Source organism: Fusarium keratoplasticum, chromosome 7 (genome assembly GCF_025433545.1).
Source record: "Fusarium keratoplasticum isolate Fu6.1 chromosome 7, whole genome shotgun sequence".
Lineage (NCBI taxonomy): Eukaryota > Fungi > Ascomycota > Sordariomycetes > Hypocreales > Nectriaceae > Fusarium > Fusarium keratoplasticum.
In genome coordinates, this window is record NC_070535.1 from 1,707,894 (window position 1) to 1,727,388 (window position 19,495).

The window sequence follows — 19,495 nt, forward strand, 5'->3', positions numbered from 1 at the left end:
TCACAATTGCCACCCCGTTGCTTAAGCTAATCCGTTGTAATGAAATCTATCTCAGTTGCTGTGTCCTCGTAATATGTACTCCGTCGATAATAAGCTGATACATAATATTGCAACGCTAAACCAGTCTAATATGCCATTTCCAAAATTCTTAAAGTCTATAATACATCCCTGTCTATTAAACCAACGCATCTTAGAGTTTGTGTCTTCCTCTACTGTCGGTTACCCTCGGGCAACATGGCATATGCCTCCTCAACCTGACCTTCCTTGCGGTCTCTCGTCTTGACACCCAGGAATGGGAAACAGGTGCATGGGTGCAGGATCGTGACAGCGGCAATGGCGATAAGAATCATGCCGCCGTCGAGGACAAGGAATAGGGTCTCGTTTCGCATGACATCGTGGGAAATCTCGGGGATCGTCTCGGCGATACTGGATTATCAAGTTAGTTTTGAAGATGCAGGGACGTGGAATTGAGTGCTTACCGGTAGCCGCATCGGATGATGATTGCTGTGTAAGCTACGCCAAGGGCGTAGATGAAGAATCGAGTTCGGGTCGCTTCCTTCTCAGTCGCTTCGGCGCGCGACAGAGGAACCTTGCCTCGACCAGAGGTATCAAAGGCTGTGCCAGGTAGGTTTGAGGTTGAGTGAATGGACTGAACACCGCTCCTGAGGGCCTTCTTGCGTCGGCTTGAGTACATCAACATGAGTCCAGCGCAGCACAGCATGTTGGCGACTTGGAAAGCCACACCGCCAATAACGAGTGCCTCTCCAAGCTTCTGTGTCGTCTTAGATCCATTGCCGGTGCTGTTCAGCGCAACGAGACCACCTCCGATGATTTGAATGAAGATGGAGAGAAAGTCGGTTCCGACAAACACCCAGGGATAGAGCCTTGGTCGGAGCAGTGACCATTGAGCTCCATACCAGATGACCAGGTGCTTAAAGGTGACCGAGATGGCAGCGGCGACAAGTGTAGGGGCGAGAAGAAGTGTAATGTACTGGACGATGAAGGAGTTGAGTCGCCATGGGTTTCTTGAAAGAGCGTATCGTCCTGCGTAGCCGAGAACTTCAAGGAGAGTACCAAGTGCCAGCCAGATCATGTACGACCATGTCTTGGCGCGGATTCCAAGGAAAATCTGGACCACGAAGAGGAGTGAGAAAACCGCCCAGAAGAAGATGGCGGCTGCTGATGATAGGTCAGCGCCGTAGATTGTGAATTCGACTTTGCATCGGTCGGAGAGTTCGTCGCAGTTGTCGTACGTCGGGGGATAAAGCGTATCGTTTGCCATGGTTGCAAGAGATTAGATATCGGTCAGTGTTGTTTGATGCGACTCTTGTCAAGTTGTTGTGTTGATGGTGAATCTCTTGATCGAATTCATTCACGGCAAGTGGTTATTATAGAGAGAATTAAATGGCTATGCTCTGGGCATCGAAAGCCACTATTCACAGCACATATTACCAGCCCTCGCAGGACGCGTCAGAAGAATGCTGCGCCCCATATCCCTTAAATTGAGAGGGCATCATCTCTGCACTCATTTTTCCTTCTCGGGCGACACTCGCCTGTCGGGGTGTTTCACCGACCCGACAACCACCAACCAGCCCGCGGCTTGTCATGTAGATAAGCTTGAATCAGCCTCCGCTTGTGCTTGGCATCCCCAAGGCTCGGGTCAACCGGAGATTTCACGAGCTCGAATATTTTACCCAATCCGTCGTGAGGCGGGGCGGTTTGATACGCTTTACGAAATGTGCCTTACAGGGCGCGTAGGGTCGCTCAGCTGGGCATGGGCCGTGTGCCCCAGATCGACGCGTGGCGGAATATCTTCCGACGTTCCAAGTGGTTCATCAAGGGGGAATTTCAAGGGAGATGGGCAGTGCACCACTTGGCAGGCCTCCGACATGGGTGTGGTCGTCAGCATAGCCACTGAGGAGCCAAGACTGTGACTTCATTTATGCAGTGAGAAATCCTTATTTACTAAATGTTTCTGGTTGGAGAATGTACGGTTCGTCCGCATCCCTCATCAACACAGCCGCGCCAAAAACATTGTGACGTCTCCGTACAGATACGGGATACGAAATGTTTCAAGCGAAATGTGTCTTTGGCCTGGGCTGAAGCTCCCCACCCAAGATTGTGTCAACTTTCTCGTTGTAAAAACAGACCAAACCTGCAATGGCTGCGCTTTCATGGGTTGGAAGCGTGTAGTACCAAGCAAGATTCTTCATCTCTTGACCATCGACCACCACGTGATAGTACTCGGCTTCGCCCTTATACGGGCACTTGGTTCTGAGATCGCTCTTGCGAAGGACGGTCTGGTCGATTGCGCCGAGAGGGAGGTAGTACCGAGTCGGCAGTCCCGTTTCGAAGAGGTGCATGGATGATGACGCCTTGGCAACGGTCTTGCCATTGACTTGAACTTCGATAGGGCGCTGCGACGGGAGTATGTCGACTCGTTTAAATGGATCTTTCGGATGAACGTAGATAGGCGCGTCTTCCTCCAGCCATTGGTCTGAACGAATGTCAGTCTTTGCATGTCAAATCTAGCCTCGTTCGTTCAACGTTCATACCAACACTACCAAATTCGATCCTTAGCAAGCCGGCCAACGCGCCAAGCTTCTTGTCGTTGTCGAATCGAAGAACGTTATCAATCTTGACCTCCTCAAGGCCGTCGTGGGCGCTAACAATCAGCTCAGCCAATGAGGCAAGCCCTTTACCTTCAACGCGGATCTCTTCTTTATCGCTGAGCTTGGAGTTGATAAGATCTTTCTGGGGAATGTAGATCGCAGGATAAAAGTCATGCTCCCAGACATAAACGCCCCTGGTGGTATCGGCAATGACGGTGTGGTTGTGGATGGCACGCACTCTTCGGGCCGCTTCGAGGGTCCTCTTCGGGCCGTGCTCGACCAAACGTCGGCCAAGCTCGATTATTCCTTGCTTACGCTGCATTGTGAGACTGTGTACTTGTCTGTATGAAAGCGAGACGTCTTGGAGTTGGCAGATCTTCAAGAGTCAGCGATGGTGATGCTCGTTGATATGCTTTTGTACCCCGCTCCAAGTGACGTGTGCGATTCACCATCCAGCCTCGCGTTTGTAATCATTGCTTTATAATCATTATCGACATCTCAGGTTTCATTCCGAGCGATTCACACGGGGCACAGCCATCGCTTTGGAATCATATCAGACTTACAGTTACCACGCCGGCTCGGCCGGCTCAGGGTGCCAGTTAGCGGTGAAAGTATTGCAATGTTGTTCTTCATTTCAATGTTTTCAATTAAGACTTCTGCGTTACTTGGGTGCCCGACTCTGTGATCAGATGGCGCTTCTCAGCGTGGTTGGGTCTCCTCGTCGTGGCAGCCCCGGCTTCTAGCACATTGCTTTCAAGACTAACCATTCATCCTTGAAACACTGAAGCGCCTGCAGATCGATTTGTTTCTACCAATTAATCCGTCCCAGTCCCAGATACCCAGCCACCGAGGTCCAGTTCAGCGCAAAATTCGACTCCATCCTCCATCACAGCAAGCACGTATTCTTTTTCCCCACCACAGTCATTATTTTCCCCCTCCCCTGCGCTATTCGCCAAAAATGGCCTGACTTCCCAAGTATGTCTCACGAGGGAGGGTTGATCGAAGGCTCGTTCCTCACTTCAGGGTCGTCAGCCGCCGTAAGCAACGAGATGCCACTCTCCGCCAGCCTTTCCGTCAGAGAGGCCAGGCCGTGAGGTCCCAATTTCATCAGCCGTTCAATCGTCCGGTAGTACTCAAACTCCAACGCAAGATGGGTTTGGCGTGTCTCCAATCGAGTGACTTTCGCTTGGACTTCTTCCAACTTGTCTTGTCGTTTGTCTCCCTGCTGAGTGGTGAAAGTCAAAGTCATTTCCATGTTGTGAAGTTCGGCCTCAGCTTGAGCGACTCCCTCCTCGCACTTACGCAACTTCCTGTCGTACTCTTGTGATGCCAGGGAAACGAGGAGTGGGTCCAAAGCCATCTCGCCCTGATGTTGTTCGAATAGCGCCTTTGCCTTCTCAATCGTCTCCTTGGCCTCAATCCACTGATCGCAAGCCCGTCGAAGTTCCTCGAGCTTTCCCGGGGTAGGCACCTTGTGTAGCGACGTCTCCCGTTGTTTCGTCAATGATCGTGCCTTGTCCAACTTGCGCGTGGATTCGTTCAGATAGGTTTGCGACTCGACTTTCAGATTCTCGACGGTACCGATCATGTCTGACATGGACGATGGGGTCAGCGCCTCGCCCTGGACAGGTTCAATCTGCCTATGTTAGATGTTGACACCGCCACTAGGAACCAAATCCTGCTCACCGAATCGATAAGGCCTTCAGCTGGTGTGACTGTCTTGGCAGGGCTGCCAAGAGCTAACCCTCCAGGACTGCCTGGCCCATCTCTTCGAGCGCTCTTGTTGGCCTGAGAATCGCCAGATGATTCATGGGTGCGCTTCCGATTTCCAGCAGTCACCCGCGAGGCGAAAGCAGTAGGTCCAGAAATCTTCTACCCTTCGCCTTGTTTTTATTGTTCTCTCTAGTCGTCCGATCCCTCGCCTTAGCGCCGAAGTGTCTCTTTGCCTCAAGGACGTCAACCAGTCGGAGTTCTGGGTTGCTCTGGAGACACAGACGAGCCCGCTCACGAGCCTGCTCTCCCAGAAATTCGATGAGGTTGTGTATTTCAACATGAGGGTCGGCTTCGGTTGACTCCTTTATCAGACGGTCGATGGTCTGGGCAAGCTCCTCAAGCGTCATAGCATCCCAGACCTTGGGAGAGAAACCAGCTGCCAACTGCCATGGCCATTGCGGTGTAGCATTGAAAATCTGTCGGGCAGCTCCACTGAGTTGTTTCTCGTGAAACGGTTTAGCTCAGAATTCACCAAGACACTCTGAAATCCCCCGGTCGGAGAGTAAAGTCTCGCCGTTGGGGGCAGGTGCAGTGGGTGCGGCGGCGTCGGTGGTACTCATATCGACGGTCGCAGGGGTGAAATAACCCTGAGAAGGAAGAGATTCGCTGATTCTTAGAGGTATCGGTTTAAAAAGATCAAGATCAAGATTGAGATCTGTGTTGATGTTTGTTTGTCGGTGTTAGATTTTGTGTGCTTGGTGTGTGAGGCAAACGGCAGTGAATGAACACGTCACGTGAGCAGCGCAGCGTCATATGCAAGAGCACCAATTTTCAAAAGGAAGGGGCGAAAGAGAAGCGAAGGAGCTGCAACCGCAATGGCACGAAAAGCGCTGTAAAGCAATCAAACATGCCATGGGTCGGTGTGCTCTCAATGGATTTTGGCCTATACAACCCATGTCACTTGGGGGGCTTGAATGTTGGAAACCCCGAATGTCAGTTGGCCATATTTCATGTAGAAAAACAAGTCGGCCAATTATAAAACTTACAGGCGAGGTCCTTCGATGCTCGTGAGGTAAGTCGATGAACCTGGGATCGACGGCAGAAAAGAAAAACAATGCAGGCGACGAATCCTCGAAACAAAGGACCCGTAAAATAGAACAATCAAAACATAGATCAGTTCCAGGGCCAAAAACGAGTTACGGATATCTGAAGATGTCAACTGGGGTGCAATTCGGTCTGTTTGCGGCAAGATAAGCCAAGTTAACTCGTCTGTTCCATAAGCAACCTACCATGTGAACTGGAGTGGATTGCAGCATGTGCCAACCTGAAGCACAAAAAGAGGCTTTTTTTTTTCATTGACTTCCCTCTCAGTGTGCTTCTTTCTTGCTTTCGCTGGCATATTTCGAGGCGAAGCTGTGAACAATGAAATTTGGGGCGTGGGTGGTCTTAGTCGTGATTGGCTGAGCAACCATCTCCTCTTCTTGACAATCACACTCTCCAAACCATGGACGGCGTCAATTCACCGCTCTTGTAAGGTTGAGAAAGAGATCTACGTTTGCTAAGAGCATGGGCCGGAAGGAGTAACAATACCAATAGGGATGAATGTATCCGTTTAGCTCCAGTTCTCTGAAGCCAACGACAGTTAGCTGCAGGGGGCTCATGACCAGGAACAAAAAAATAAGTAATGTCCAGTTGCTTTAACTAGCAAAAAACATACAACAGCGGGGATTCGCTGGTCGTCACCGACCCAACTACTAATCCGCCCCTTGCAGGCTTGACTATGGGAGAGCGGACGGGATCCCGTATTTTCCGGCAGGTATGGTCGTATGTGACAGACGGCGACGATGGCGAGGCTGATGGATGGCCCAGGGGGGATCAGCACTGCGATAGGCTTTGAAGGGGTCTAACGGTACGTCGTCTCTCCCCAGATCCAGAGCTACGGGGCATGCAGTGTGGGTTGGCTGCGATCCACATCTCTCCAGTATCGTCGGTTCTTCACCCCGAATCTGCATGCCCTGAAAATTACTTCATCATTTTCTATTCTTTCAGTAGTTCTATAACCGCTTTTGCTTGTTGAATTGGCCGTTCAGAAGGCAATCATACCTCCTGCAGCGAGTAGCTGATTGCTGTCGTTGAGGCCGGAGCACCTACCCGGAACCCCCAGATTATGAATGTGGAGTAGATGTAACAAAGCACCAAAACCTGCACGGCATCTCCTCACAGATACCGAGACAGTACTCCGCATGCTCCCCCGCATGCGTGGTCACCACTTGCAGCAATGACCCCGACATTCCCCCAGTGGCTTCAACGACTACGGTCTGGAGGTGTTCGACAATTCCTGGTGTGCCACCCATTTGCGGAGCCGCACAAGCACGTTTTCTCGGCGCGGGCCAAGCACACGCGTCAGAAGTAAGGTTGGGTCCATGTTTAGGCACTAGCCTCCAATCGCCCGCACTAGGGGCAAGGGAGAAGCGCCAAGGTCTTGATAACAGCTAGCATTACCGCCGATAGGCAATATTTTCCGCCTCTTCCCGTGCGCCGAGTTTGAGTAGCGCACGTTGGCTTGTGCAAAACTTGGCAGTGAGGTGCGGTGTTTTCTCGACATTGCTCGGCATGTTGGGACGAGCTCGGAGTCTTGGCGGAGTGTCAGGGCTTTGAAGTCTTGGCTTTCAAGAGATAAAGGCACAGACATTGTCAACTTTCAAACACGACATCACCACACTAATTATCCAATACCATGGCCAACTCTACTGTCGACGTCCCCAACTTCGCGGCGTACACGCCTGCCGAAACGGCAGAGCTTATCTGCCGCGCTGGTGTCAAGAAGGGAAACACACGACCCGATAAGGTGTTTCTCTCTGCGATATTCGGTGGTTGCATTCTGAGCTTTGGTTGCGCTGTCTCATTGACTGCCGTGACGGCACCATGGTACCAAGAGAATGCCCCTGGTCTGGTGAAGCTCGCTGGCGCCATTGTGTTCCCAATTGGCCTAGTGACAATCTTCCTGACGGGAGCTGAGCTATTCACTTCGACGAATATGGTGGGTGGCTTACTCCGGACCATGAAGCAGCTGCTAACTATGCAACTAGTTTACTATGGTGGCGGTTCTCAATAGGAGATTGTCCGTCTGGAAGATGCTACTACACTGGTTCCTATGTTTCTTTGGAAACCTGCTGGGATCCCTCTTTGTTATGGCCCTGATTGTTGGCTGTATGTTTCCCCAATTGAGGCCATGACCATGAACTGGCACTGACAACCTGACCTACAGACGGAGGCATCTTCGACGCTGATCCCTATAAGAAAGAGATCCAGATATATACTACCAAAAAGCAGCTCGCCCCTGCCGCGTACCAGATCTTCATTCGTGGTATTGGATGCAACTGGCTTGTTTGCATTGCATGCTTCTTTGGCACACAAGCCAAGAGCCTTGGCTCCAAGGTAATTGGCATGTGGCCACCAATTTTCGCCTTTGTTGCCCTTGGCTTCGATCACGTTATCGCCAACATGTTTATCATCCCTATGGGCATTTGGCTCGGTACGCCTGACTTGACGGTCGGGCTCTACATCTGGAAGGGTGAGTCAGTTCGTGTTCTTGATTGTGGCCAAGACTAATGATTGGCAGGGATGATTCCAGCCCTCTTCGGTAACATTCTCGGCGGCAGCCTTTGTTGCGGTGTGTACTTTTGGTGGATCTTCTTGGCCTCGGAGGGTCCTGTGGATAATGACGGATCTGGAGTGGGTGTTTTGGATGGCCGAGGGAAAGCGACTGCTTCGGATGAGGAGAGCAGGATAGAATAGAGGGAGTATCAGGGACGGGTATAGAAAAAACATGATAGAATAGAGTATAGAGTAGACGTCTAATGTGGTAATGTCATTTTCCTTCCATTTCATTCCAGCACTTGAGACTGACTTGCGTTCAAACCTGTGGAGGCAATTGGAGTCCATTCGATCGCTAAAACCCAGCCCAAAAGAATTAGGTAAAGCCTCCCCCCAATGCCTTGGAAAAATAAGGAGGGCACCCCCTTAGAGTCAGTGAGTCACCACATGCTCCATTTGATAACCCCCAACGGATCAGGAAGAGAAAATCGGTTCAACGGCAATTTTTTTCATTCTCCAATTTTCCGCCCCGCTCTAGTGGGGGAAGGTTAAAGCTTATCCGGTAAGCTTAAGCGCGGCCTGCGGGGAGTCCGATTCTGAGGGGACATTTAGATGCGTCGATTCCAAGCTCTTCATTTTGTTTGTGGGATTGTTAAAGGCCTCGGAGATACTTTCAGGCCTGTAGCTACCTATATGTATTGATACTAGGGAGTAATCGCTCAACCTACGCGTCCTTGGTGGTGATTATGATGCTCTTCAAAAGTCAGAACGACAATCTGGACCATTTCGGCTGCTATGCCTTTTCTGTTTAACTTTTCAATCCCCGGTGATCATCAGGCAAGAAGAAAAGCCTCATGAAAGATAAGAATCAAGTTGGTTCCCGCCAAAGCAGAAGCTACCAAGCACGCAACTCACCCCGAAGTCCGAATGCCGAGGGAGAACTCCAAATTTGGCATGCGGGGGGTTTCTCCACCCCTTTTTCCTCCTTCGGCTTTCCATCCGGGGTTGGCTCCGCAAAGGGGTCAAGAAACCGGGCGGGGATGGGAGAGATGGGGATGCTAAAAAACAGTCAAGCACTTCGGGGAGGTTCTTATCTTGGTCTTGGGCGCTGCTGGCGTTTCCGAACAATGGGGAGCGTCTCGGTAGAGATTACCGATGTGCCGTCTCCAACTTTTCCCCAGTGGGGAAGAGTGGAGACGGACAGAACTCCGTTGTGCCGATGATAACAGCGACACTCATACTCACCAGTCATATCGTCACCATTGATCAGCCCGTGGTCGACTCAGACTCTCGTTAGAGAATCTACATCTTGTTAAAAACGTGGTTCTATTCTTGGATGGCAGAGGCGGAGCAGCTTGTGCACTGCTTGTCACTTCATAGTCAAGTGTGTTTATTTCTCCTCCCTCCCAACCTGAATTGATACCTGGGTGCTTGAGGGCAATACGGGAAGCGTGTGTTGATCTTCCGCATTGATAAACTCATGGTTAACCTAGCCTTCACTGCCTTTGTCGTCTTCATTCCCGTCCACTGTCGTATAGGTCGCAGCAGAAGCCCTCCCCAGTGTGGCCATGAAGCCCTGTCCCCGTATTGATCTCTGCTGCTCCCACAACTGATCCCTTAAAGCGAACGACTGCTCCCGCGCACAATCCTGCGCGTTTCTGATCTGCTTGCGATCCTTATTGAAAGACTCGTATGATTCTGTTAGATTTGTTTGTGTCAACTGGTGCTGATGGTACTCTGCTGTCCCATCCTCTCCCGTTGGCAATGCATGATGGGCGAAAAATGTGAGATCCTCCCCGTTCGAAGTAAAGGTTGTGATGGCAGAGTGATCCAGAGTGTCCGGCTCGCCGAGATACTCCCGCGCCTGATTCCTTCCGTAAACCATAGCTGTGCCGTCGTAACCGCTTTGAAGTGTCGCCTCAAACATATCCCCAGATCGGGATTTCCATTCTCCAGCAAAATGCGGTAAGGTTGTAGATGTCAACTCATCCTTGAAGAGAACAGCACCCTGGATTTTGGAAAGGTCAACAGGAAGGAACTCTTCTCTCGTGAGGCCCTGGACGAAGTCAGGCTGAGGCGCAGATAAGCCATTGTTGAAGCCAAGGTCTTTTTGCAGGTCAGAAAACACCCGGTTCCTGTCAATATTGTATCTGCTGTCGTAACCTTGAAAGAGGGGCAGCATTCGTTGCACGACGGCTGCTTCATTGCCGACTACGTCGATCTTCTCGCAGTATAGCTTGTACTCCGACTCAGTCGGTGATGCAGTCTCGCGGCTTCTATTAAGGCGATTGAGGGTCTCTATGACGTTTTGACATGGCATCGACCTTAGAGGATTAAGTATCCCATTGGCTATAGCTTGCCCCTGGAAGCCACTAGTGGCCATAGTTTTTGTCTTGTCCGATTTTATCGTCTTTGTAGTGCTGCTTGATGCCGTTTTGGACTTCCCTGGCCCAGTAGCCCTGGTCATGTTGTTGAGCAAGCGCAAGTTTTCCTTCGTGAGGCGTAACGACTTTAGCGCTTGTGGAACCTGTGTTGACCTCTGGGATCGAACCTCGATGGCTACGTCGTCGATTCCAGGCGTCTTGAGACAAGGTCGTTTCAATAGCAACTCTGTCGTAGCTTCGGGCGGTGGGCGCTTCTTATGTGGAAGTTGCAGGTGGTCGGCCATAACGGAGAGAGCAAGGCCGGAAGAATGAAGTTGGCTAGGGGCAACTCGCTGACTAGGTCATGTCAAGAGTTAAGTGGCGGTTAGCAAATATTTAGATGTAGGAAGCTGATTATGCTTTGGAAAAGGTGAGCTCGGCATTGAGCGGTCTGCGTTAATATAACTAATGGGTTTTCATGTCTTTGTTAAGAACTGGGTTCTTTGTTCTCTAGTTAGAGGCGTCGTCAAGTTTGCACCTCGATGACCCAGCCCAGTGCGTGGTCAAGTGGCCACCTGTCGCCGTCGTTGCCACCATTGCCTACCATCCTAGCTCAATGCCACAGGCCTCTATGGTTGTTTCTTATCGCGGAATAGGAACCACTCTTACTAAGAAGCATCTACATCAAGTGGTATTGGACAGGAACGAGACGAGTAGAGCCAAAAAAAAAAAACTCCTTGGCTTGTGTTATTCAACTATCTCAATGGAGACTAAGTACCATTTGCAGGCTGGTGATAAGTCTTGCCATCCACCGTTGTCGTCAACGTCCCATTCGCATTAAAGATGTTGGTCAGCACATCAATCGACAGCTGAAATCCACCGGGGCTAGTCTTCTTTGTGTTCACAACTCCGCCGACTGTCTGGACGAGATCCGATCGCCAGTCGACCAAGGTCAATGTCGCTGACCCTGTAGTAGCCTTGACGCTCTCTGTGCCGTTAAGCACAAACTTTCCATCGTCAGAAAACTTGACGTATTCCACGCTAACACTACTGAGAGATCCAGAAGAATTATCCTGGAGCTGGATCTTGGCGTATCCGCTGTGCTTTCCTTGGAGGGTGTAGTTGCCGGCTGGAGGCTGAGGACGAGCCACGCCTGTGCTGCCGGGAGTATACCGAATCCCCCAAGGTACGGTATCCGATGCCGTCTTAACCTTGACGGGCGCGTGCGGCTTGCGGCTTGTGAGGGTTGCTACAACAACACGCTGAGCTCTGCCCCCAGGCTCCTTTGACGGATAGCACAGGCGAGGATTCTGACCTCCGCACGCCGGGGAAAGTGTAATCTCATCCCACCAGACTACTTGGGTGCCATCAGGAGACCATCGAGGATCAGCTCTGGCATTCCATTCAGGGTCGTTGTAATCACCACTGCCAGCCACCCCGGATCCTTGGTCGTTGAGCCTCTGTCCGTAGTAGTTTTCTCGATCGCCGTACTTGTCGAGTAAATATGGTCGAAAGAATCGTCTTCGGCCGTTATTGCGTGTGGCAGATGTTACTGACGTGCTGACCAAGTCTGTAACTGGGGGGATGTGACGCATAGCAGAGAGCCACATCTGTCGGTCAGTGCCGCGGGTATCCATCACGACAAACCATTGACTATCGGGAGAAAAGTCCAGAGGGTCGACATATTCAGGGTGGCTGGTTAGTCGACGGACTGCTCCAGTGGTCAGGTCAACAGCAAAGGCGTCAATGTTTGATGACTCGGCGGGATAGCCCACGTAGGTCACCTCTTTTCCATCGCCAGTGAAGCCCCTGAGCTCTCCCACTGTAATAGCCCCGGGGTTTATGACCAACTCATCGCCTTTAACCTCGACCGGCTGCGGGTCATTTGGGTCGAAGAGTAGAGTGACATTGAGGAGGTCATACCGGGGACCGAGTGGAAGGCCAGTTTTGGGAGACGGATTGAAGGTGAGCTTGGAGAAGTAGGCATTCTGTCCAAGCTTGCCGTTGACTTGCGTGAAAGAATTGAAGCCCAAATGCACGTTATCAGGGTGAAGACGAAGCTCTCTGATGTCACCACCAGGACCTGAACCGTCGGTATTTGTGTTCCAGCGAATAGAATACCACTTTGCGACTTGGGGTGTGCAACGGGAATCAACTAGATCATATTTCCCGCAGTCGAGAATGGAGGAGCCGCCAAGTGCGCGTTTCCCATCACGGAATGCCTGAGGGTATTCAAGCTCCTCCGTCTTCTCTCGGTAGACGCCACAACTCAGACATTTCCAAGGATCCCCGTTGGGAAATTTGGTTCCGTCGGTCTTGACGGCGATGAGTTGAGTTCCAGTATAGATGCTGGCCTTGTCAGGTGCCGCAGGGGCGCCGACAAAAGTGACTTGAACGAGAACGTGTTTTCCGTCAGGCAAGAAGCTGCCGGAGCCGAGATGTAGTGTCTTCCCGGTGCAGCCTGTTCCCTTCGGATTGACGGTCGAGTTGCAGTCTCCCGGGCCAGCGTCATCCGCTATGGCAGGTGGAAGAGGCAGGGTCTGAAGCTTGATAGGTTCAGGGCTTGGAGGAGCAGGGACTCCCTTTTCAGTAGCTTTTCGAGGAAGAGAAGAAGCTCCTTGGGTAAGGAGAAAGAGAAGAGTTAGCAGATGGGACTGCATTGTGGCTGAGTTGGGAGAGTGTTGCCTTGATACAGACGAGGCATCAGGATGGTTGAAGGCATCGACCTTTTATGTTGAACGTGACGGGATAATGCCCGCCGGTGTTCAATAAAACCTGTACCGTCATGGTAGTCTAGAACACGAGGACTGTAGCTTGCCATCTGGAGTTGGGTACACAAGTGCAAGTGCCATACCCGTTTGAGCGGACAAACAAGCAAACTCTCTATACGCGTATATCGTCTTCTCCGCACTCGGAGCTGTTATGAAGCTTTTCGATTCATCATCACGGTCTAGATCACGATGTATGGAGAGCATCAGATGGTTCTTTTGTTGTCATTAGTTCGTGATCCATGCAGTTCCCCGCGTTTCTCGATTTCCGCTCTGTTTTCCGCCTCCCCTCCATCATTTACCCCGGATCCCCCGGATCGACCGCTCAGCTGGGTCGCTATCCTGGCTAAATGGCCGTGGATAATGTCGGGTTCAGCTGCGGGGGATTCTCCAACTAATGCATGCACGACAAGGGGATCCCCGATGAGTTCCCCGACGGCGACAGTTACGATTCACCACATCATCTGATCACCACATGTTCATAGCACCTACAAAGATGTATTTACGTGTCCTTTGAAGGTCTGTAGTACCAACCTCCCTTCTGCTTAACCTCAAAGGGCAGAATCTCAATTCAGAGCACACTCAACATGACTGCTACTCATGGCATTTCACCTGAACAACATCCCGGGAGAAACGACTGGGAGAACGAGGCTGTTTTCCGCCGCAATTGTTTGCCCCCGCGATGTTACTTCATTCCCGCTACCGCACTGGTCCTAAATGGCAAATGGGACTTTCACTATGCGCCGACGCCATGGGACGCTCCGGACAATCTGCAAGGCGAGCCTCCAGGCGTGCCAGAGGCTTCGTGGAGCTCGATTGAAGTTCCCGGCCATTGGCAACTTCAGGGCTTTGGGCATCCTCACTATACGAATGTCCAGCTGCCTATTCCCGTGTGTCCTCCGTACGTACCGACTGAGAACCCGACCGGCACGTACCGAAGACAATTCCGTGTTCCTGCAGAGTGGGACAGGACCTCGCTGCTCTGTCTGCGCTTCGACGGGGTAGACTCTGCCTACCATTTGCGTGTCAATGGCGTCCTAGTTGGGTATGCCCAAGGCTCTCGCAACGCCTCCGAATTTGATATCACCGAGTACATCGATTGGGAACGTGACAATGAGGTTTCTGTCACTGTTTACCAGTGGTCTGATGCTACGTACATCGAGGACCAGGACCAATGGTGGCTTTCTGGTATATAATCCCTTGTCTTTCCCGATGGCTCTCAACTTATGGCTAATTCAATTGACACTCAGGCATCTTCCGAGATGTGCACTTGATCGCACTCCCTTCCGATTCCTACATCCGGGACTGGTTCATCCGCACCGACCTGGACAACGCGTACGATAACGGCACGCTGAAGGCCGAAATTGAACTGTCCAGGCCTGCCAGTGGTTTTGTGAGACTCTCTGTCAAAGGACTGAGCCACAATAAGGGAACCATCATTTCCGAGACCGAGTCGATCCTCGATCCCGAATCCACAAAACTGAGCGTTGACCTCCATGTTTCGAACCCGAAGAAATGGACCGCCGAAACTCCAAACCTTTATCACGTTGAGATTACGCTGGCACACGGCGAGACCTTTTACACTGTCCATCAAATCATTGGCTTCCGCAAGGTCGAGCTTCTTAATGGACTCATCTGCGTCAATGGCAAGCCGATACGGTTCAGAGGAGTCAACAGACACGATCATCACCCTCATCGCGGCCGTGCAGTACCTTTGGAGTTTATCCGCCGAGATCTCATTCTTATGAAGCAGCACAACATCAATGCTATCCGTTGTAGCCACTACCCTCCAGACCCTAGGTTCTTTCAGCTCGCTGATGAACTTGGCTTTTGGGTCATTGACGAGGCAGATCTTGAGTGCCATGGCTTTCTGCGAAGCGTCTCCCGAGCTCTCAACTTGTCAAAAAGTATGACGTATGGCGAGAAGAGAGATCTTGTGTTTGGACGATCGGCAGAGTACATCTCCAACAACCCTTCTTGGGGGGCTGCCTACTTGGACCGTGCCGAGTCCATGTTTCATCGGGACAAGAATCACACTTCTGTTGTCATCTGGTCACTAGGCAATGAGTCATTTTACGGACAGAACCATGACAGCATGTACGCTTTTCTCAGGGAGAGGGACCCAAGCAGGCTCCTTCACTACGAGGGTGACGTGGATGCGAAGCATGCTGACATGTATTCTCGCATGTACTTGACTATGGATGACCTCGAATCTCATGCCGAGACTCTCGGTGTTGGCGAGGATGGCACCTTTCGGAAGCCCATTATCCTTTGCGAATACGGCCACGCGATGGGCAACGGGCCCGGTGGACTCGAAGACTATGAAGAACGCTTCCGAAAGTACCCTAGGCTTCAAGGCGGCTTTATCTGGGAGTGGGCGAACCATGGTCTGTGGAAGCAGGAGAACGACAAGGGGTTCTACGCTTTCGGGGGTGATTTTGGCGAGTTCCCCCACGATGGAACATTTGCCATGGGTGGTCTATGCAACAGTGCTCATAATTCGACGCCGGGGCTTCTTGAGTACAAGTCGGTCATCCAGCCAGTGCGGGCAGAGTTTGTCGATGGCGAGCTGCTTGTTCACAACATGTACGACTTTGTTGATCTGGAGCACCTTACGGCAACCTTCAAGGTGGAGGAACTCGGTAACGAGTAAGTTTGCTTCTAATCGTAGAAATTATCCCTTGTTATACTGATGCAGGCGATATAGGTCCTCGATTATTGCAGCTGGGAAGTTCGATCTGCCCCTTCTCAACGCCGGCTCGACTGCCAGGATTTCACTGCCCAAGGGAATCGCCGGCATCGAGAGCAAGCATGAAGTACTTCTTACGGTCCGGTTTTACTTGTCGTTTGATACTTCTTGGGCCCAATCTGGCCATGAAGTTGCCTGTGTCCAGTTCACCCTGTCCGAAGCAACACACACTCCGTCGCCCTTGCAAGATGCCAGCCTCTCAAACCCGGGCTCCGATCTCTCGACCACTTCAGTTGGAACCACGCTCAAGGTCAATGGGCTAAACTGGGAGTTTGAATTTGACAAGATAAGAGGATACCTCAAGGCTTGGAAATGCTCAGGATTGTCTCTCCTGGAGCAGGACCCCCTCACAAAGGTGGCCATGATCCCGTCCATCTGGCGTCCACCTACCAACAACGACGTTCCCTCTGCGGTGCCGGAGTGGGAGAGATACGGGGTCGAAGTCATGACCAGTCAGAAGAGATCTTTCGTCTTCAAAAGCGACAAATCCGGGGTGGTTGTTGAAGCCGAGACGTATCTTTCTCCCGCCGTCCTGGACTGGGGTCTGATCTGCCGGACTGTGTACAAAATATCGCCTTCAGGATCTCTTGAAATTCGCGTCAGCCTTGTCCCTCGAGGATACAGCCCGCCGGATGTTCCCCGCATCGGACTGGACCTCCGCATGAACCGCGCTTTGGACGGGGTGCGATGGCTTGGTCTCGGGCCTGGCGAGTCATACCCCGACAAGCGCAGCTCCGAGAAACGCGGCATTTGGAGCGCAACATCGGTATCAGATCTTCAAGTGCCCTACGATCTACCTCAAGAGAACGGCAATCGGATGGAAACCCGCTGGCTAGCCCTGTCGAACGCGTACGGCCTTGGCATTCGAGCGACCAGGTTCCAGGGCGGAGAGCGTGACGATTTCAACTGGACTGCGACTCGATATTCGACAAACACTGTCCAAGCAGCGAAGCACCCTTGTGACTTGGTGGAGGAGGATGCAACTATTTTGCGTCTCGACGCTGAGGTTGCTGGTGTGGGTACAGGGGCGTGCGGTCCTGGAGTTGCAGAACGTCACCTTGTTGGTCTACGGGAGATGGAGTTTGGGTTCAAGCTCGAGGCACTGTCTCATGGCTCCCTCTGAGTAAATGATACAGTACCTAAGTTTGAATTAAGTGTGCATGCATTGCATTACAACTTCTTTCCCTCTCTCTGATTATTCGCCACCTGTGAAGCTAAAGCCGTATCTTTTGTTTCATTGTTCCTCACCCTCTTGTTTGCTATGGGCCCCGTGAACCAAAAACACTGTGTTGAGGGTCAATTCTTCTTGTGCCCATCTCCTAATGTCCGACAGCCTTTCAATAGTGTACCACACCCTATTAGAATTCGATCTCGCTCATGACGTGAGAGAGCCTGTTAGCCTCGGATCACTAAATCCGCATCCGCAAGGAACGTCAGCGTCCTCCTAGTTAGTACTAGAGGTACCCATACCAAGAGCCTAGGCGGTCCAATCATCGGGATGAATGACCAGCGATGCAGGGATCTATCACGATACGCGTAAAGGTACAACTGTTGAAATATCGAATACACGTATTCGCTCTCCAAGGTCAAGAGGTGCCCACGACTTGGTTCGATTCTTCTGTAACTCTTCCACTGTGTTGCTCGACTTCCTCCTCTCAACTCAAAATCAAGCAGCGCAGGTAACCTTCCAAGCCAAGCAGTTGCTTCCAGTGCTGCATTACTTCCCCTACCCAAGCGTAGATCATCTACACAATAACCGTGCTTTTTATTCCAACATCATGAGACCTCTTTCGGCCTGCAAGGTCTGTCGGTGGGTAACCTCCAAAGTGTCCGTCGGAAAACAAGGCGCTTTATGCTAACAACAGTCACCAGGGACCGCCAGAAGAAGTGCATTAGGCCGCGTCGTGGGACAACTTGCGTCTTCTGCACCAAACGAGGTCTCGCGTGTAATGTTGCGCCAGACCCAAAGCCGGCTTTGCCACAAGGCTACGCTCCTTTAGCTGATCCGAAAGGAGTTGCGCTTCATGCCTCATCCGCGGCAATCCCTGATCGCGCCTTGTCGAGGGAGCTGATTGACCTCTTTTTCGTCCATGTCCACTTTGCCTTTCCGACCATGTTCCACATGCCCTCCTTCAAAGCGGCTTTCCATAGTGGCACCATTCCCAGAGTTTTGTTCTTTGCCGTCATTGGCCTCTCGGCTCGGTTTTCCGGTCATGACAGTCTCAGGCATATTAACCCCTGGCACAGGGGCCGTCCGTATGCTCAGGAAGCGGAGAAGTTACTCGACTTGCACGACACCTCAATAGTAACGATTCAAGCCTGCATGCTGCTGGCTGCAAACTTTATTGCGGATGGCGAGTCCATGACGGAGTGTGTTTACTATACTATTGCCTGTCGTATGGCCATGTTGCTTGATCTTCCCAACCTGAAGGTTAACACGCGCATCGAGCAAGAAGTCAACCGTCGAGGTATGGACGCTTCAACTCAAAATATCTGCTAGGATTGAACTAATCCATGATAGTTTGGTGGTCACTGGTTACGACTGATACTTGGAACAGCTCATCTGTCTCTCTTCCGCGCGCTATCCAGATTCGCCATGACGTTCCTTTACCAATAAGCGAGCAGGACTTCAGAAATCTTGATGCTAATGAACCCGCCGAGCATGTCGCGTCACCAGCCACGCCCTCTTCTCCAGGCTCATGGCCGTCCCACTCGTTGCTCGCACGTTTCATCAGCCTCAATACCCTTCTATATGAAGTGAATCAGCTGAATGCCAGAATAGCTGCCGAGAAACTATCTAGGGCACATACTCACGAAGCAATTAGTCAACTGGCGACGACGTTGGATGCATGGTTGACCGACTTACCTCCTCAGTTGAGATATACCGAAGAAAGCATGGCGTTCTGGGGCAGCCAAGGGTCCGGACCTACCTTTGTCAATATGCACATGAACTACCATCACATCGGGCAGCTACTCTTCTACTCATCTCTAGGGGCGAGCTTAGAGATGGGAATTGATAGCCCGAGTTACGAGCCAACTATTTGCTTTGCCACAAGGTGTAAACAGCACGCTGCCGACCTCTGCGACCTCATCTGGAGGGCCAAGCAGCGGCCCGAGACAGACATTATGCATTCGCTCGTCGGCCACGACCTCGTCACATCTTCAACAGTACAGATACACACACTGCTATTCAGCCTTGATGACGAAGAAATTGCAACGGCCAAGTCTAGACTGGAGCGGAACTTTGAGATGATTACTGATTTGCACAAGTACTGGCCCATCGTCTCGGTGACCATCAGCAAGCTGCAAAAGTTTCACAATGCTTGCCTCAGATATAAGGACGCGACCTTTCACCTCGACCGGTGGATGTTGCAGTTCATACTTGAGTTTTCACAACCAATCCAGGAGAGGAGTGAGGACATGTTGCATCGCGGCGATAATGAAGAGGTCTTTGATCAACTGAGGAACCTCATTGACGTTTAGAAAGCAGTTTGTATCACAGTATAATAACTATCTTGTATTATATGAAAGAACAAGGTCGGGAAGCTTTTGGTACAATCGCTCGTGGAGCACACTGCCCCGTTGGAAATAACGGTAATAGGAGTTCGGCCAGCTGCCCGAGTGTCTTTGAAGGCAAACTGGATAATACGGACCTTTCTCCGATCAAATACCTCGCCTATGCATGTAGCCAAG

General features: G+C 51.4%; 8 protein-coding genes across 8 annotated transcripts; 3 read left to right on the top strand and 5 right to left on the bottom strand.

Moving 5' to 3' along the window:
- Window positions 1–209: 209 nt before the first annotated feature.
- Window positions 210–1,282, bottom strand: NCS57_00971500 (uncharacterized protein; the record flags this gene model as incomplete). The annotated part of the gene is made up of 2 exons (XM_053059481.1): window positions 210–426; window positions 480–1,282. The coding sequence occupies 2 exons, from the start codon at window positions 1,280–1,282 to the stop codon at window positions 210–212; spliced, it is 1,020 nt and encodes a 339-aa protein (XP_052911552.1).
- A 790-nt stretch (window positions 1,283–2,072) lies between these two features.
- Window positions 2,073–2,934, bottom strand: NCS57_00971600 (uncharacterized protein; the record flags this gene model as incomplete). The annotated part of the gene is made up of 2 exons (XM_053059482.1): window positions 2,073–2,497; window positions 2,556–2,934. The coding sequence occupies 2 exons, from the start codon at window positions 2,932–2,934 to the stop codon at window positions 2,073–2,075; spliced, it is 804 nt and encodes a 267-aa protein (XP_052911553.1).
- Window positions 2,935–3,594: 660 nt separating this feature from the next.
- On the bottom strand, window positions 3,595–4,945 carry NCS57_00971700 (uncharacterized protein; the record flags this gene model as incomplete). Its single annotated transcript, XM_053059483.1, has 4 exons — window positions 3,595–4,248; window positions 4,299–4,484; window positions 4,568–4,817; window positions 4,866–4,945. The coding sequence occupies 4 exons, from the start codon at window positions 4,943–4,945 to the stop codon at window positions 3,595–3,597; spliced, it is 1,170 nt and encodes a 389-aa protein (XP_052911554.1).
- A 2,117-nt stretch (window positions 4,946–7,062) lies between these two features.
- NCS57_00971800 (uncharacterized protein) lies at window positions 7,063–8,123 on the top strand (the record flags this gene model as incomplete). Its single annotated transcript, XM_053059484.1, has 4 exons — window positions 7,063–7,365; window positions 7,415–7,535; window positions 7,594–7,899; window positions 7,948–8,123. The coding sequence occupies 4 exons, from the start codon at window positions 7,063–7,065 to the stop codon at window positions 8,121–8,123; spliced, it is 906 nt and encodes a 301-aa protein (XP_052911555.1).
- A 1,288-nt stretch (window positions 8,124–9,411) lies between these two features.
- Window positions 9,412–10,590, bottom strand: NCS57_00971900 (uncharacterized protein; the record flags this gene model as incomplete). The annotated part of the gene is made up of 1 exon (XM_053059485.1): window positions 9,412–10,590. One exon carries the CDS (start codon window positions 10,588–10,590, stop codon window positions 9,412–9,414), a length of 1,179 nt encoding a protein of 392 aa, XP_052911556.1.
- A 465-nt stretch (window positions 10,591–11,055) lies between these two features.
- Window positions 11,056–12,945, bottom strand: NCS57_00972000 (uncharacterized protein; the record flags this gene model as incomplete). Its single annotated transcript, XM_053059486.1, has 1 exon — window positions 11,056–12,945. One exon carries the CDS (start codon window positions 12,943–12,945, stop codon window positions 11,056–11,058), a length of 1,890 nt encoding a protein of 629 aa, XP_052911557.1.
- Window positions 12,946–13,640: 695 nt separating this feature from the next.
- Window positions 13,641–16,925, top strand: NCS57_00972100 (Beta-galactosidase; the record flags this gene model as incomplete). The annotated part of the gene is made up of 3 exons (XM_053059487.1): window positions 13,641–14,241; window positions 14,304–15,702; window positions 15,761–16,925. 3 exons carry the CDS (start codon window positions 13,641–13,643, stop codon window positions 16,923–16,925), a joined length of 3,165 nt encoding a protein of 1,054 aa, XP_052911558.1.
- Window positions 16,926–17,580: 655 nt separating this feature from the next.
- On the top strand, window positions 17,581–19,285 carry NCS57_00972200 (Zn(2)-C6 fungal-type domain-containing protein; the record flags this gene model as incomplete). Its single annotated transcript, XM_053059488.1, has 3 exons — window positions 17,581–17,612; window positions 17,675–18,270; window positions 18,324–19,285. 3 exons carry the CDS (start codon window positions 17,581–17,583, stop codon window positions 19,283–19,285), a joined length of 1,590 nt encoding a protein of 529 aa, XP_052911559.1.
- Window positions 19,286–19,495: the final 210 nt, after the last annotated feature.